Source organism: Saccharomyces cerevisiae, chromosome IV, assembly GCF_000146045.2.
Source record: "Saccharomyces cerevisiae S288C chromosome IV, complete sequence".
Taxonomy (NCBI): domain Eukaryota; kingdom Fungi; phylum Ascomycota; class Saccharomycetes; order Saccharomycetales; family Saccharomycetaceae; genus Saccharomyces; species Saccharomyces cerevisiae.
The window spans coordinates 628,675-643,847 of record NC_001136.10 but is presented as its reverse complement, the minus strand read 5'-3'; the positions used below and the strand labels follow the sequence as shown (position 1 = coordinate 643,847).

At 38.5% G+C, this 15,173-nt stretch overlaps 4 protein-coding genes across 4 annotated transcripts, besides 2 other annotated features; 1 reads left to right on the top strand and 3 right to left on the bottom strand.

Moving 5' to 3' along the window:
- Positions 1-10: 10 nt before the first annotated feature.
- MSH6 (mismatch repair ATPase MSH6) lies at positions 11-3,739 on the top strand (the record flags this gene model as incomplete). Its single annotated transcript, NM_001180405.3, has 1 exon — positions 11-3,739. The coding sequence occupies one exon, from the start codon at positions 11-13 to the stop codon at positions 3,737-3,739; it is 3,729 nt and encodes a 1,242-aa protein (NP_010382.3).
- A 36-nt stretch (positions 3,740-3,775) lies between these two features.
- Positions 3,776-3,842: an origin of replication (ARS421; Autonomously Replicating Sequence).
- A 182-nt stretch (positions 3,843-4,024) lies between these two features.
- GIS1 (histone demethylase GIS1) lies at positions 4,025-6,709 on the bottom strand (the record flags this gene model as incomplete). The annotated part of the gene is made up of 1 exon (NM_001180404.1): positions 4,025-6,709. One exon carries the CDS (start codon positions 6,707-6,709, stop codon positions 4,025-4,027), a length of 2,685 nt encoding a protein of 894 aa, NP_010381.1.
- A 1,018-nt stretch (positions 6,710-7,727) lies between these two features.
- DNF2 (aminophospholipid-translocating P4-type ATPase DNF2) lies at positions 7,728-12,566 on the bottom strand (the record flags this gene model as incomplete). Its single annotated transcript, NM_001180401.1, has 1 exon — positions 7,728-12,566. The coding sequence occupies one exon, from the start codon at positions 12,564-12,566 to the stop codon at positions 7,728-7,730; it is 4,839 nt and encodes a 1,612-aa protein (NP_010378.1).
- Positions 12,567-13,242: 676 nt separating this feature from the next.
- On the bottom strand, positions 13,243-13,972 carry UBC13 (E2 ubiquitin-conjugating protein UBC13; the record flags this gene model as incomplete). The annotated part of the gene is made up of 2 exons (NM_001180400.3): positions 13,243-13,674; positions 13,943-13,972. The coding sequence occupies 2 exons, from the start codon at positions 13,970-13,972 to the stop codon at positions 13,243-13,245; spliced, it is 462 nt and encodes a 153-aa protein (NP_010377.3).
- Positions 13,973-14,265: 293 nt separating this feature from the next.
- Positions 14,266-14,910: an origin of replication (ARS420; Putative replication origin; identified in multiple array studies, not yet confirmed by plasmid-based assay).
- Between the last annotated feature and the right edge of the window lie 263 nt (positions 14,911-15,173).

The window sequence follows — 15,173 nt, the reverse complement described above, 5'->3', positions numbered from 1 at the left end:
GAACTCCAAAATGGCCCCAGCTACCCCTAAAACTTCTAAGACTGCACACTTCGAAAATGGCTCCACATCTTCTCAAAAGAAAATGAAGCAATCGAGTTTGTTATCTTTTTTCTCAAAACAGGTACCTTCTGGCACACCGTCAAAGAAGGTCCAGAAGCCTACTCCAGCGACTTTAGAAAATACAGCTACTGATAAGATAACAAAGAATCCACAAGGAGGAAAGACAGGCAAACTTTTCGTAGATGTAGACGAAGACAATGATTTGACAATAGCTGAAGAAACGGTATCAACTGTAAGGAGTGACATAATGCATTCTCAAGAGCCCCAATCTGATACTATGTTAAATAGTAACACGACAGAACCTAAAAGTACCACTACGGACGAGGATTTATCATCTTCCCAATCTCGAAGGAATCACAAAAGGAGAGTGAATTATGCCGAAAGTGATGATGATGACTCAGATACTACATTCACTGCTAAACGGAAGAAGGGTAAGGTAGTTGATAGTGAAAGCGATGAGGATGAATATTTACCAGATAAAAATGACGGCGATGAAGATGACGATATTGCAGACGACAAAGAGGACATCAAAGGAGAATTGGCAGAAGATAGTGGTGATGACGATGATTTAATCTCTCTGGCAGAAACGACTTCTAAGAAAAAATTTTCATACAACACTTCGCATTCTTCATCGCCCTTTACAAGAAATATATCCCGTGACAACTCAAAAAAGAAAAGCAGGCCAAATCAGGCACCAAGTAGATCGTACAATCCTTCTCATAGTCAACCATCAGCGACTTCTAAGTCTAGCAAATTCAATAAACAAAATGAAGAACGATATCAATGGTTAGTGGATGAACGAGATGCTCAGCGCCGTCCCAAGAGTGATCCAGAGTACGATCCAAGAACACTGTACATCCCATCTTCTGCATGGAACAAGTTTACTCCGTTTGAAAAACAATATTGGGAAATTAAATCCAAAATGTGGGATTGTATTGTCTTTTTCAAAAAGGGTAAGTTCTTTGAATTATATGAAAAGGATGCATTATTGGCTAATGCATTATTTGACTTAAAGATTGCAGGTGGAGGACGCGCTAATATGCAACTAGCTGGGATTCCAGAGATGTCATTTGAATATTGGGCCGCTCAGTTTATCCAAATGGGATATAAAGTTGCGAAAGTGGATCAAAGAGAGTCAATGTTGGCTAAAGAAATGAGGGAAGGTTCTAAAGGTATCGTTAAAAGAGAACTCCAGTGCATATTGACATCGGGTACGTTAACTGATGGAGATATGTTGCATTCGGATCTGGCTACTTTTTGTCTTGCCATCAGGGAAGAACCTGGTAACTTCTACAATGAAACTCAGCTAGATTCATCAACGATAGTGCAAAAGCTGAATACAAAAATATTCGGTGCAGCATTCATTGATACTGCAACTGGTGAGCTTCAAATGCTGGAGTTTGAAGATGATAGTGAATGCACCAAATTGGACACATTAATGTCGCAAGTAAGACCTATGGAAGTCGTCATGGAGAGGAATAACTTAAGCACACTAGCTAACAAAATTGTAAAATTCAATTCAGCACCCAATGCAATTTTTAATGAGGTTAAAGCCGGTGAAGAATTTTATGACTGCGATAAAACCTATGCTGAAATCATATCATCAGAATACTTTTCTACGGAAGAAGATTGGCCAGAGGTTTTGAAATCCTATTATGATACGGGTAAAAAAGTTGGCTTTAGTGCATTTGGTGGATTATTGTATTATTTGAAGTGGTTAAAACTGGATAAGAATTTAATTTCGATGAAAAATATCAAAGAGTACGATTTTGTAAAATCGCAACACTCCATGGTTTTAGATGGTATCACTTTACAGAACTTGGAAATATTTTCCAATTCGTTTGATGGTTCTGATAAGGGTACTTTGTTCAAATTATTCAACAGGGCTATTACTCCAATGGGTAAGAGAATGATGAAAAAGTGGTTAATGCATCCATTATTACGTAAGAATGATATTGAAAGCAGGCTCGATAGTGTTGACTCTTTGTTACAAGATATTACATTAAGAGAACAGCTAGAGATAACATTTTCAAAATTGCCAGATTTGGAAAGAATGTTGGCCCGTATCCATAGTAGGACAATTAAAGTGAAAGATTTTGAAAAGGTAATTACCGCTTTTGAAACGATTATTGAATTACAAGACTCTTTAAAGAACAACGATTTGAAGGGAGATGTTTCAAAATACATATCCTCTTTCCCTGAGGGACTTGTGGAAGCTGTCAAAAGCTGGACTAATGCTTTTGAAAGACAAAAAGCAATCAATGAAAATATCATTGTACCACAAAGGGGATTTGACATAGAGTTTGATAAGTCAATGGATAGAATACAGGAGCTAGAAGACGAATTGATGGAAATTCTGATGACTTATAGGAAGCAATTCAAATGTTCCAATATACAATATAAAGATTCCGGAAAGGAGATATACACTATTGAAATTCCTATCTCTGCAACTAAAAATGTCCCATCAAATTGGGTTCAAATGGCTGCGAACAAAACGTACAAGAGATACTACTCTGATGAAGTAAGAGCTTTAGCAAGATCGATGGCGGAGGCTAAAGAAATACACAAGACGTTAGAGGAGGACCTAAAAAATAGATTATGTCAAAAATTTGATGCGCATTATAATACAATTTGGATGCCAACCATACAGGCCATCTCTAACATAGATTGTTTGTTGGCAATTACAAGGACATCTGAATATCTAGGTGCTCCCTCTTGTAGGCCAACCATTGTAGATGAGGTGGACTCGAAAACGAATACTCAATTAAATGGTTTTCTGAAATTTAAATCATTAAGACATCCATGCTTTAACCTCGGCGCTACTACAGCAAAGGACTTCATTCCTAACGACATTGAATTAGGTAAAGAACAGCCCAGATTAGGATTGTTAACGGGTGCCAACGCAGCTGGTAAATCCACGATATTGAGGATGGCATGTATTGCCGTAATTATGGCACAAATGGGATGTTATGTTCCTTGTGAATCTGCCGTTCTGACGCCGATTGATAGAATCATGACTCGTTTAGGCGCTAATGATAATATCATGCAAGGTAAATCTACTTTTTTTGTGGAATTGGCGGAAACAAAAAAAATATTAGACATGGCTACCAATAGGTCATTATTAGTTGTTGACGAGTTGGGAAGAGGAGGTTCATCGAGTGATGGTTTTGCAATTGCAGAAAGTGTGCTACATCATGTCGCGACACATATTCAAAGTCTGGGTTTTTTTGCCACACATTATGGGACATTGGCATCAAGTTTCAAGCACCATCCTCAAGTAAGACCACTGAAAATGAGCATTCTAGTCGATGAAGCGACTAGGAACGTTACATTTTTGTATAAGATGCTTGAAGGACAAAGTGAAGGCTCTTTTGGTATGCATGTTGCGTCAATGTGTGGCATTTCAAAGGAAATTATTGATAACGCGCAGATTGCCGCTGATAATTTAGAACATACTTCTAGGCTAGTCAAAGAACGTGATTTAGCTGCAAATAATTTGAATGGTGAAGTTGTCTCTGTGCCAGGTGGCTTACAAAGTGATTTCGTTCGAATTGCGTACGGAGATGGACTGAAGAATACAAAATTAGGTTCTGGTGAAGGGGTCTTGAACTATGATTGGAACATAAAAAGGAACGTTTTGAAAAGTCTATTTAGTATAATTGATGATTTACAATCCTAAGTATTTTCATTTACGATGTATGTAAGATTTTTACTTATTTTTTTTAAAGTTTTGGTCGTTGAAAAAGGATTCAGAACAGGCAAAGATTATATATTAACGATATATATGAAAAATGAATGACAAATTTATAAGGAATAAGTTGAACATTAATAGCTGAGAAAATTAAAACATGGAGAATAAATATATTATAGAAAACCAAAATTTTTCTAAAAGAAACAATATTATTACAGGAAAATATTCGATAAAAATTTTTTTTGAACCCATTTTGTATATCATTTTCTTGACCTATGATTCAGCTAATTTAGTATTTTCCATTTCTTGAGTGCATGGAATTTTTTTATTTAAATGTTGCAGAACATGGTCTCTTCTCTTGAATCTTTTACCGCATCTTGGGCAAGAATGGGGTTTCTCACCGGAATGAACTGACTTTTTATGTCTTGTTAGATGGTGACCAGAGGAAAACTGTCTATTACATTCCCGACAAATGTAAATCTTACCATGATCTGACATAATGACCTCATTTTCACCGAACTTAGAAGAATGCGCTTGATAATTGTTGCCGTTATTGTTCATTGAAGATGTACGATAGTTATCATTATTATTAGTATTATTGTTCAAGATTGATGGATTAGATTCTTGCTTGTTACCCGTGAAACTGTAATCAAAATTATTACTGTCCAGATTGCTATTATCATTACCGTTGAGTATTTTGGGTTTTTTGTGGAGAGGAGAAAAAGATGGACCTGCATCTAAGGGATTAATATTATTACTATTTTGGCGAATTCCAGTACCGTTTGAATAATCGTTGATTGTGGAAGAATACATGAGTGGATTGCTTACACCCAACGGAGATCTATAGTCATTTACAAAAGAAGATATAGGGCTCTTTGAAGCTTCTCTTGAAATATTTAATGTAACCACATTATTCCTCTTGAGAAATGGGATGTTAGATGTTGAAGGTGATAAGGGTGCAAGACCTGAATTTAATGGATTTTTGGAGTTGGTCAAATAAAGAGATAGGGGATTCGGACTGTATGTTGGATTAGGGGACACTATGGATAGATTGTGAGGCGCTGATGTAGTTGTGGCAGCAGCCGTAGTCACACCGTTAGAATAGCTGTTGCTACCGTTGCTACCATTACCACTGTTGTTGTTCATCATATTGCCATTATATGAGGTGTGGCCGTTCGGATTCATTGGTGACGACAGCGGCGGTAACGTCAATCTTGGTGACGCAGTAGCGCTGTTAGCCAGTGTCGCTAAACTTAAAGCTAACATATTGTCATCGTTATCGCCGCCTAGACCTGAAGTCCCATTTAAAGTGGACGAATGCATCATTGAAGAAGGCACAGTGGAAACGTTATTATTACTACTACTATTATTAGCGCTATTATTGGTACTGCTAATGTTATTATTGATAGATGCGGCTGCAGAGGTGTTAATGCCATTGGCGTTAACATTATTGTGGTTTTGGCTGCCATTTGTAGTTGTCGATGGGTTGGTTGATGTAGCCGTTATATTAGATAGTAAGGAGTTTGTATTAGTTAGAGAAGGGGTGCCAAAATTACTAGAATTAGACGGAATATTCATCTGCGGTAATTGCGGAGTTAAAACTTTCCTTTTGAACTTGGAACCCGGATCATCCAAAGTGGGTTCCACAATATTTGATAAGTCCATCATCCTTGATAACAACGGGGAAGAAATTCTGCTTATGGTAGTTTGATTCATGTTCAGGAACTGGTTTACACCATTAGGGGTAGTAGACCGAAGAGAACTACTTTGCGGTCTGTTCATATTAATATTGGAGAACAAGGGGTTCTTATTGTCTTCTAAATTTTGTAACTCTTGAGAGGAATGGTTTAGTAATTCATCAAAACTTCGAACTTTTTGAAATAAATCGTTATCATTATCAGTAATGGAGCCTCGTTGCTCCGACTCATTAGAATCATAAGATAAATTTGAAAACGGACCAGATTTTCGCTCTTCCTTCTTGTTTCCACAGCCGCATTTTAAAGGTTGCTTTCTAACGACAGCTTGCTGATCTAATATGAACTCAATAGATTCGCCAAAATTGTAACCATAATTGAATCCGGAGTACATGCAATAAGGGAAAGTAATGATGAATTCATGTTGGAACTGCACCACTCTATTAAATTTTATATTATTTTTTCGCAAGAAATCGGGAGAAGTTATGATGTTTTGATGTCTAATAAAAGCTGGACAATTTTCCTTATTACTTGATGGTTCCTTTGATAAAATTTTCAAAAATTGGTCTGTGTTTGCGGACGGTATGGAATACCATTGTTTGGGAGCACCGAAATGCAAGTAGTTTATAGAGCATTTATTCTGTTCGTCCAAATGCCATGGAAAAATGCATTTAGACTGACCAGTAAGTAACCGTCTGTTACTTGAGTTTATAGAATCTGGCAAATTATTCAAATTCCATAAAGTTAAATCATAGGGGAAAATTGAAGAGTTTTCGTCCACTGCATAAAAAGGTTTCGAAAAAGCGATGGTTTTCCAAAAATCACTTTCTAAAATTTGTAACTGTGCCAAATCATAACAATCCTGCTGACTATCTACGCGGCAATTTTCCTTTAAAGTTTTATCATTAAAATCACCTTGACTTATTCGAGAGTCTAGACTTTCGGCCAAGTTCTTCCACTGTGTTAAATTGTACGACTTATTGTCATACTCGTTTTCGATGCTAAATACACCGTTTTCATGTTTGTCCCATCGCTTGGCTTGTTGTTGAATCGGGGAGTCTAGTTGTATAGTCTTTAAACTTTCCGCAGGAGGTGAGCCTTCTAAAAGCTCCAGCCATTCTTTGGGAGGAATGACTTTGACAATACCATTTTCTATTCCGAATTTAGTAATTTCATCAATGAAATATTGGAAATTTGCAAACTCCATCATAGACGGCTTAAAAACCGGAACGCCATCAATAACCTCAACTGGCTTGATTTCCATTGTAGTCTGTTTTTGTAGCTATTCTTCAAATTAAAAAAAAAAAATTACAACGATGTTGTTCACTTTGTAGAAGCAAATACTTTTTAAACGCCCAACAAAGAAACAAATAGTGAAAAAAATTGAAAATTGGAAAAAATTGGGAAATGGAGGTTAATGATGAACAGAAAGGAAAAACGATGAAATATGTGGTGGGCAAAGAGTTTCTGTAAGCAAGAGACTTAGCGAAACAAAAAAAAAATACAACTGGCCAAACGTATTATTACTTGGCTATTTTCTTCCTAACAGACCAACTTCTTTTGCCTTCTGTATGGCGGGAGGAGGAGGGGGGAGGTTTTCTTCTTGTTTTTTCCGTTAACTTTTTCCCGATATGCGTAGAAGGATAATAATTTCAAATACACAACTCACACACGCGTTTGTACTTCTACCTCAACACAAACGATAAACGTTAAAAACTTCTCTTCAGTAAGTAGTGGTAATAATCCTAAACAGAGAGAAAATACTGTTTTCTTTTTCGGTTTGCTATTTTTACCTTTCCTTTCCTTTCTCTTTGGTGAAAAACCGGATCGGATGTAAACGTAAATGCCAATTCAAGGGACCTGTAAGACAAGAGAATGCGAAGCGGTAATAGTGGCAGTTGTAACCATTTTCTAGTCTTTCTCCGTAAAGTAGTTACTTGCCACAATGCCGCCATAGTGCGGAAAACAACGAAATATAATTCCTTGAAGCACAAAACGCCACCCCTTCCCCTTGCCCTTGCCCTTGCGGACGCCCTTTCCCCTCAAAATTTTTTTCATATTACGTCTCCGGCTTCGCTCTCTTACTCTTGGCGCCGGGCGGACCCCGGCAGGAAGGGGAGAACCCAGCCCCTTCCTACTCAAGGCTCTGCGCGGCGTTTTCTCCACACCCCACAGGGCGGGGTAGAGCCGTGCCGGGTGATACACATCATCACATCCTATATGAAATCTATATCATATCACATTGGTATACATAGTACAAAGGAAGAAAAAAATTGTAATCATTAACGGTCCCTGCTGCGCTGGCTGAGCAGCGTCTCTGCATGATTGATACCCGGCAGATCCAGCGAGGCACGTGCTCTTTCCACGGAGTATCTTGTGTCCAGTTGGTGGTTGGCAAGCATCTCTTCTCTTGTGCGATCCAGCGAAGTTCTGAGCTTATTTCCGCGGGCACTGGCCATTGATCTTCTAGGCAAGTTGTTCGTTGTTGTAACGGGGCTGAGCTGGTCACGGCGTTCCAGAGTGGTAGAGACACGGTACCCCTTGCGCGAGCCTTGCTCACCATTGAGTATACTCATTGGTATTTCCTCTGTGACTATGGTCTCTTGTGAGTGGCTGACACCATCAAAATGAGTGTCCAGTGAAATGGGCTCTTTGAAATCTGTAAGGGGACGTATTTCGTTTATTCTGGGCCTGCTAGGGTCCGTAGGGTCGTAGCCTTGTGGGTAGAGGTCAAAATCACCGCGTAACCACATTTCTCTAACGATCTCTATATCTTTCGGATAGAATATCTTTCTGATACAGTCAATGGTGAATCTTGGCAGTAGGCAGAACAGCACGCCAACGAAAAGTACTGCCCAATAGGCAGGTTGTGCGAATACACGCGCCGCACCCTTGTAAAATTCGTTACTTGACGACGAGCTTGTCCATATACCCGTCCAGCCGTAAAACACGGCCAGTGATAGACATATGAATAGGCCACAGAACCAGTCCCATCTATACTGTTCCATGAAGACGTAAAAGTTACATGAAGTGACTGCAATTGCTGTAACGAAGACACCGACAAAGTAACGGTGGTCTAGTCCAAGGCCATTTTCAGTTACAACCATGTTTTTATGGTACGCCAAATAGGGGAAAAAGAAGCATATCACAGATTGGTATACACCATCCAACATGTACCAAAGAAATTTGGTTTGGTTCCATTCTTTTCTTAGGATACCCACACGGTACAACTGTGGCACCAGCATCGAAACGGTGTCGGAAACATCTTGGTCGAGTACTGCTAGTAAAATAACAGGTACGGATGTGAATGCAAGATTGTAGAATGTCAAGTACGTATACTCAAACAAATACGACCCATCGAAATTATTGTAAATACCATACCAGAACAGGGATAGCGTAAAAATAACGTTCTTGTAGAAAAACTGTGGGATCATCTCTGCCAGTCTCTTATAACACCATTTACCATGCACCAATACCAGTCTTGTCACATATCTGAACTGCCCGATGGCATAATCAGAACACATGACAGCTTGTCTGCCTTCTTCACCCGCGATACCAACACCAACGTCCGCCGATTGAATCATGGCTACATCATTCGAACCATCACCAATGGCCAAGGTCATAACGTCTAAGGTCTTTTTTACCAACTTGACCACTGCAGCCTTTTGTGCTGGAGAAACTCTGCAACACAAAACAGCTTTACAATTCTTACACAGTAGCAAGAACTTGCGTCTCATTTCTTCACCATTCAAAGCAACTTTTAGCGCATCGCCATCGATAATGACAGCAAAATTTCCCTGTGGCAAACCATGCTCTCTTTTAGCTTCTTTTAACTCCTCCTCGGATCCACTCATGCCAAATTTTTCCCTTAAGTATTTTGTCACCAAATTGTTAACCACTTGAATAGGGTCACTACCAAATTCTTCTACATCTTCGCCGGAAGCCTTCACAACCAATAATTCCATATCATTGTTCAAAACATTGCAGGAAAAACCAATGTTAATGGCAGTTTCCACTTTATCACCCGTTAGGACCCATAACTTAATACCGGCCTCGGCCAAGAGGGCAATCGAATCAGGAACACCATCTTGTAAACGATCCTCAATGGCCGTACCACCAAGCAAAATAAGCTCACGTTCAATAACGTCAGTAACTTTGTCCAACTCTTCCTCCCTATTAGTAACGGATGCAGCGGCCACATCATAAGTCTTAACCCAACGTTCATACTCGGACCACGTGAGCTCTCTTTGAGCCAAACATAATGTTCTTAAACCTTCTGTGGCATATTCTTCCAAATGGAGGGCCGTCTTTTCCAACAAAGTAGCGTCGTTTTGAGTGCGATCTAATCTTGAATAGATAACGGAATCCGCACCTTTACATATTAACAGTGCTTTAGGTTCATCCTTTGGTGTAGAGCCAGGGATCTTGATAATGCAACTCATCCTTTTTCTCGACGAATTGAATTCAAGTACGTTCAGAACTTGGAACTCCTTTTGAACACCCTGGATCTCTACTATCAATCCACTTTTTGAACTACCAACGAAACTGTACCCTAATTGTCTGGCGGTGGAAACTAAGGCAGACTCATCAGGTGATTGAGCCTTGATGTCCAGTTTTTTAGGATCATCTTTATTTGGCTCCACAAGGACAGAATGACATAATGCGAGCGCCAGCAAAAAGTGTTCACAGCACTTTTGTTGATGGTCGCCACTGGATCCTTTCAAGTCTTCCACAATTTCCTTAGATACAAAAGTTAAATCCTCCGGACAAAACTGTGTATTATCACTCATTGATCTTAATTCGTCGATCATTGTTTCCCTATCTTTTGCTATCTCTTCCTTTTCGCGACGACCTTCCGATTCGACATCAACACCTTGTCTCTTCCTCAGGCCTGCTAGTGCCTCCGTATAGGCACGTCCATAAGACACACCGTTAATAGTACATTTTTTGAATTCCATCACATTTTGTGTCAAGGTGCCTGTTTTATCTGAAAAAATATACTCAATTTGACCCAAATCATCGGAGATGTTCCACGACTTTGGTGTACATGGATAGTCTAGCTTGGCATTATACAACAAAACATCAGTGTAAATGAAAATAGCCTGTGCTGTCTTAATAATTTCCACAGAAATATATAAAGAGATCGGAACCAATGACTGATAAAGAATAACCGCCACCCAAAAAGAAACAAAACCGTTAGTTGAGGCAGAACCTCCAATGGTACCAAATTCAAAATAATCTCTCGATCGAGGTTTCTGTTTATAATAAACACCGTTAACAATACCAGCAGTGAAACATAGGATAAACAATAGTACAAAATTCAAAATCACAGAAAAATTCAACTCTCTTGAAATTCTGGATTTTTTGGTTGGAGTGACACCAGCGTTTATCATAATCTTGGTATCGTCACCAGTAAAAATAACCATACCCATGGCCCACTTAGTGTTTCTCAAGGTACAACCTCTCAATAATAAGTTATTGATATTTACAGGCTCATTTCTGATGTTTCCATTTTGTGTATCTTGCCATTTGAAATTACCTTGATAAGAATACAAGTTGGCATGTGGGCCTTCACTTTCAACCCAAAACTTCGTCCTGGTAATATCCCTTGAACTCTTAATAATCTTGCTACATTTTAATGATTGACGGACCTTTAGATTTGTTTCACCATCCAAATTTTTGGTTTCCACATAACAAGCGCCATCAACATCTGATGTCGATAATAAGATCATATCAGCAGGAATTTCATCGTTATTGTGAACACGAACAATATCACCAACTTTAACATTTTTCCAGTAATCCTTGGCAAACCTACATTCAGGGTTTGGCTGTAGCGTTCGATCAACTAAATTTTCACCATCGTTATACCTGTTAGCCTGTGACATTGTTTGATTCAGGTTCTCATAATCCAAAGAGGGACGACCAAAGTCGGCAGACATTCTGTAACTACCAATTGAATCCAGAGACCCACGTGGCCCAAAGCTTCTCGAGTTCCTCTTCCTTCGTAATTCTTCCCTTTTTTTCTGTAACTTCTTTTCTCTACCAGCAGCAGTGAGGTTTTCTGAAAAATACTCAAAAATTTTAATCAATGCCCTTGTATTCGCTTTCTTGAAACGCCTCCATAAGGAAACGTTATCAACAGCAACATTTTCATTCTTCACCCCGCTTAAGATATGTGTTCTTGTATTATTAACTTCTAAATCCAATACAGTCCTTCTGGAATCTTCGATACCATCCTTAATAGCAGTGATAATTACGATGACAATTAGGGGAACGGATGCAAAACCTGGATTTGTCACACCAAATATTTGAAAAGCACCTAGAATCAACAGTATTAAAAAGTAAATATTGGCAAAATTATGAAATTGGAAAAGAATGTTCTTGGGAAAAAATGTTAATGGAGTATACTTCGTAGTCCTGATTTTATTACGCGGGTAAACTGCCAACGGTAAGCCGTCCTCGTCAAGCATGTCCTCCGGCAAGGGTAAATTATAGTAAACTGTTCTCAACTCATCAGACCTATTTTGCAAGGCTGAATTTTCGAGACTGTCTTCTTTTGTACTGAATTCATCAATAGCATTGTGGAAGTTCTTCTTGGCCCATTTCAATGTTTTTGACCTATTTATATCTATCCTACCTGACTTATTTCTTCTTGTACCAAAACGTACTCTTTTCAACTTATGATCTGCCTGGGAATCATTGTTGCTACCTTCATTGTTATCCAACTCAACATCCTCAAAGCCTCCAGTATTAGGCATAGGTGTTGCCTGGAACGAATGGAGGTCATCATCCACCTCATTTTCGTGTTCATGTATCTCGGTTTTTTTACCATTGAGTTCATCATCATCATTAATATCATTATCGTTACTATAATCATCGATTCCATCAAAAGTAACTTTTGAGAGATCGGGTGTGCTAATATCTTTCATTGGCTTAGATTGTCGCTTCAAAACAGAACCGCCGGTTTTCGCTACTTCAATATTTCCATGCGCACTACTGGGTTTTTCAAATTGAAAACTATCGTCAAATGGTGACATGGACGACAGACCATTAGATGCTGATCCCGATTCATGCTCAATATCATCCACGAAGGGAGAAGTGGGTTTGGAGGGACTTGACATATATGTGTTGAGTTTATGCTATGATTCTTTTTAAAGAATTCTATTATTAAAAGGATTAGGAAAAAAGGAACAAAGTACGAACAATGTGAAAGCAAATAGAAAAAGAAACGGATGGTTTTTTAAACTCTCTCAACGCTCTTGCGTTTAATCAACTCTTTTGATTAATTTGTTTCACCTGAGACTCTGTCACAGCAGAAAGAAGCAGCGAAAGTAATACTAAGAGGTAAACCACCGAGTAAGCGATGAATCTGGTTTGTCTATTGTCTGTCTCTATGCAATAGCAGGTAAGATCAACAAAAGCGATAATAACAAGAAATACATTAAAAACTTTATGATCCGGAATTAAACGTGGACCCTCGAGCGGACTAATGCTTACATTAGTGTAGGACGGTCGATCCCGGCTTCCATGGAACGGTTGAAAAATTTGGTGCGAAAAAAAAAAAAAAAACGAACAGGGTAGGAAAAAGTAAACTAAAACGCGTCTAGTAAAAATCTGGCGTAAAACTAAAGGTAGAGAAAACCATTTTAGCGACGCTACATTTTTGAGAAATGCGCCTCTTTAGATGACCATCTATGGTTTTTGCATTTATCGTAAATTTTTTTTTTTTTGCAGCAGCAGCAGCATAGTAATGATATATATTTATATATTCAGTTGAGAAAACTTATACAGAAATGATCACTCGGGTTTCTTCTTTGCATACAATTTCGTCCATTCGCGAGCCTTAGCTTTGGCACCTTGCTCATTCTTTATCCAATCTTCAGCGACGTCATTAGCTAGCGGATCATTAGGATTAGGGCTAGCCAACAGTGCTTGAATGGACAGCAGGACGGTTCTGATCTGTAAAGCGGGTGACCAATTAGTTTTAAGCACATCAAGACATATACGGCCCAACCTATCAATATTGGGATGATATATCTTGGTTAAAAAACGTACTTTCGGTGCTTCCATTGGATAGTCGTCAGGCAGATATAATTCTAATTCGAAAATACCGTCTTCATATGGTGACTGTTCTGGGCCTTCGATTGTTACTTGGAAGTAACGTAAGTTGTCGTCATGTGGTTCTGCTGTAATGCCAGGTACTGGGTCACTTACTAATTTCTCAGTTTCCTATATGAAAGTTCACAAAGACTTTGCGTTTTCTGCCCTAGTAGTTTGTTCTGTTGAATTCCCTCCATATGAGCGTTTGCGGATATGGACAAAGGGAAGGCGGAACGCTGCTACAAACTGGACAAAAAAAGCCTTCTTGTTTTGGAAGTTTTGCGTTAGTATGTAAGTTCTAGCCATTATCAAGAGGAAACAGTGTAGAGTGTGACGGCTCAGACGAAAACGTCACTTCAGATTTCGTATATAATCCACTGCTCTTGTTTGAACATACCTTGATTATTCTCTTGGGTAATGATGCCATTTCTAACTATGTTACAATGAACCTGACCTTATTTGCTAATATTGGAAAAAAAAAGAACAGAAGAGTGTAAAGTACTATTCTCTATAGAGGTGTTTTGGTTCGTGGTGGCGCGCCATCTTTCAATGAATCACTTATCCTTTGTTTTAAAAACACCATAATTTCGGGTAACAATACGGATGCGGCATAATTAACTGAACTATTCTCTTTGATGGTTTAAAGGAAAACAAATTCCTGTTAGATGCCCATTATATTTGTTCACATGTAGAGAAGGCAAAGAAAAAACTGCTTATTGTACTTTGGTAATTTTTTAAATGATATTTAAAACGTTAGTATTTTCTGTTCCCGCGGCTCCCGCAGAATCTAATCATTAAGCTTGACTAGTATCAAGCTTTTTTCCTTCTTGTTCTGCATTCAAGTATTTGTTGGTAGTATTTCTAGACATCGAAAAGCTTTTTTAGCCCAGAAAAAAAGAGATGAAACGCTTAAATATCTCAAAATTAACATGAATTTATATTCTGTAAAAAAAGTATCGTCGCAAAATGAGAAATTAATGTTTAGCGATCTAATAGTGATCTTGAATATTTGACTACTTTGTTTGGATAACTTTTTCAGCATTGTCAGCATGCCCAAGAATAACGATTATTTTGCATCCAGATAAATGCTTCCAAGAACCTTTACTAGTTTTGTTTCTTGGTTTTTTATCGTCTAAATAAAAAAAGACGTCCTTGTTAAATTTCTCCCCAGTTGAAAAAAAATGTCTTGTGGCCTATCATGGTTTACTACAAACTGAATTGGAAAAGGATTTTCCTAATAGTTTGATGTCATGTAAAACGCCCTCGTATCTGCAACGGAAATACACAAATAAAGAAATATCAAATTAGCCGCCGACGTGTCATTTTCGTCGTTGTTGATGATCAAATTATCACAGTAAAAAATAGTACGGAATAGCGTACTTGAAAGGAGCATCGTTTAAAACACCGCGGAGGATAAGAAAGAGCCGGTCATTAGCATCCTACCCTTCACATAGTAAAGACTGAACATGACTATACGCTGCTTCAGTCACCTGTTCATAAGCAAATACCATGGATAGAAAAACAATCTCTTGTTACTCGTGTGCATCGAACCAGATTTCTAGCCGGGTAGTTTTGCAACTGAAAAAATTTTCTATTTTTTTTCTCAATCGCATCGCTCGCTAGCAAAG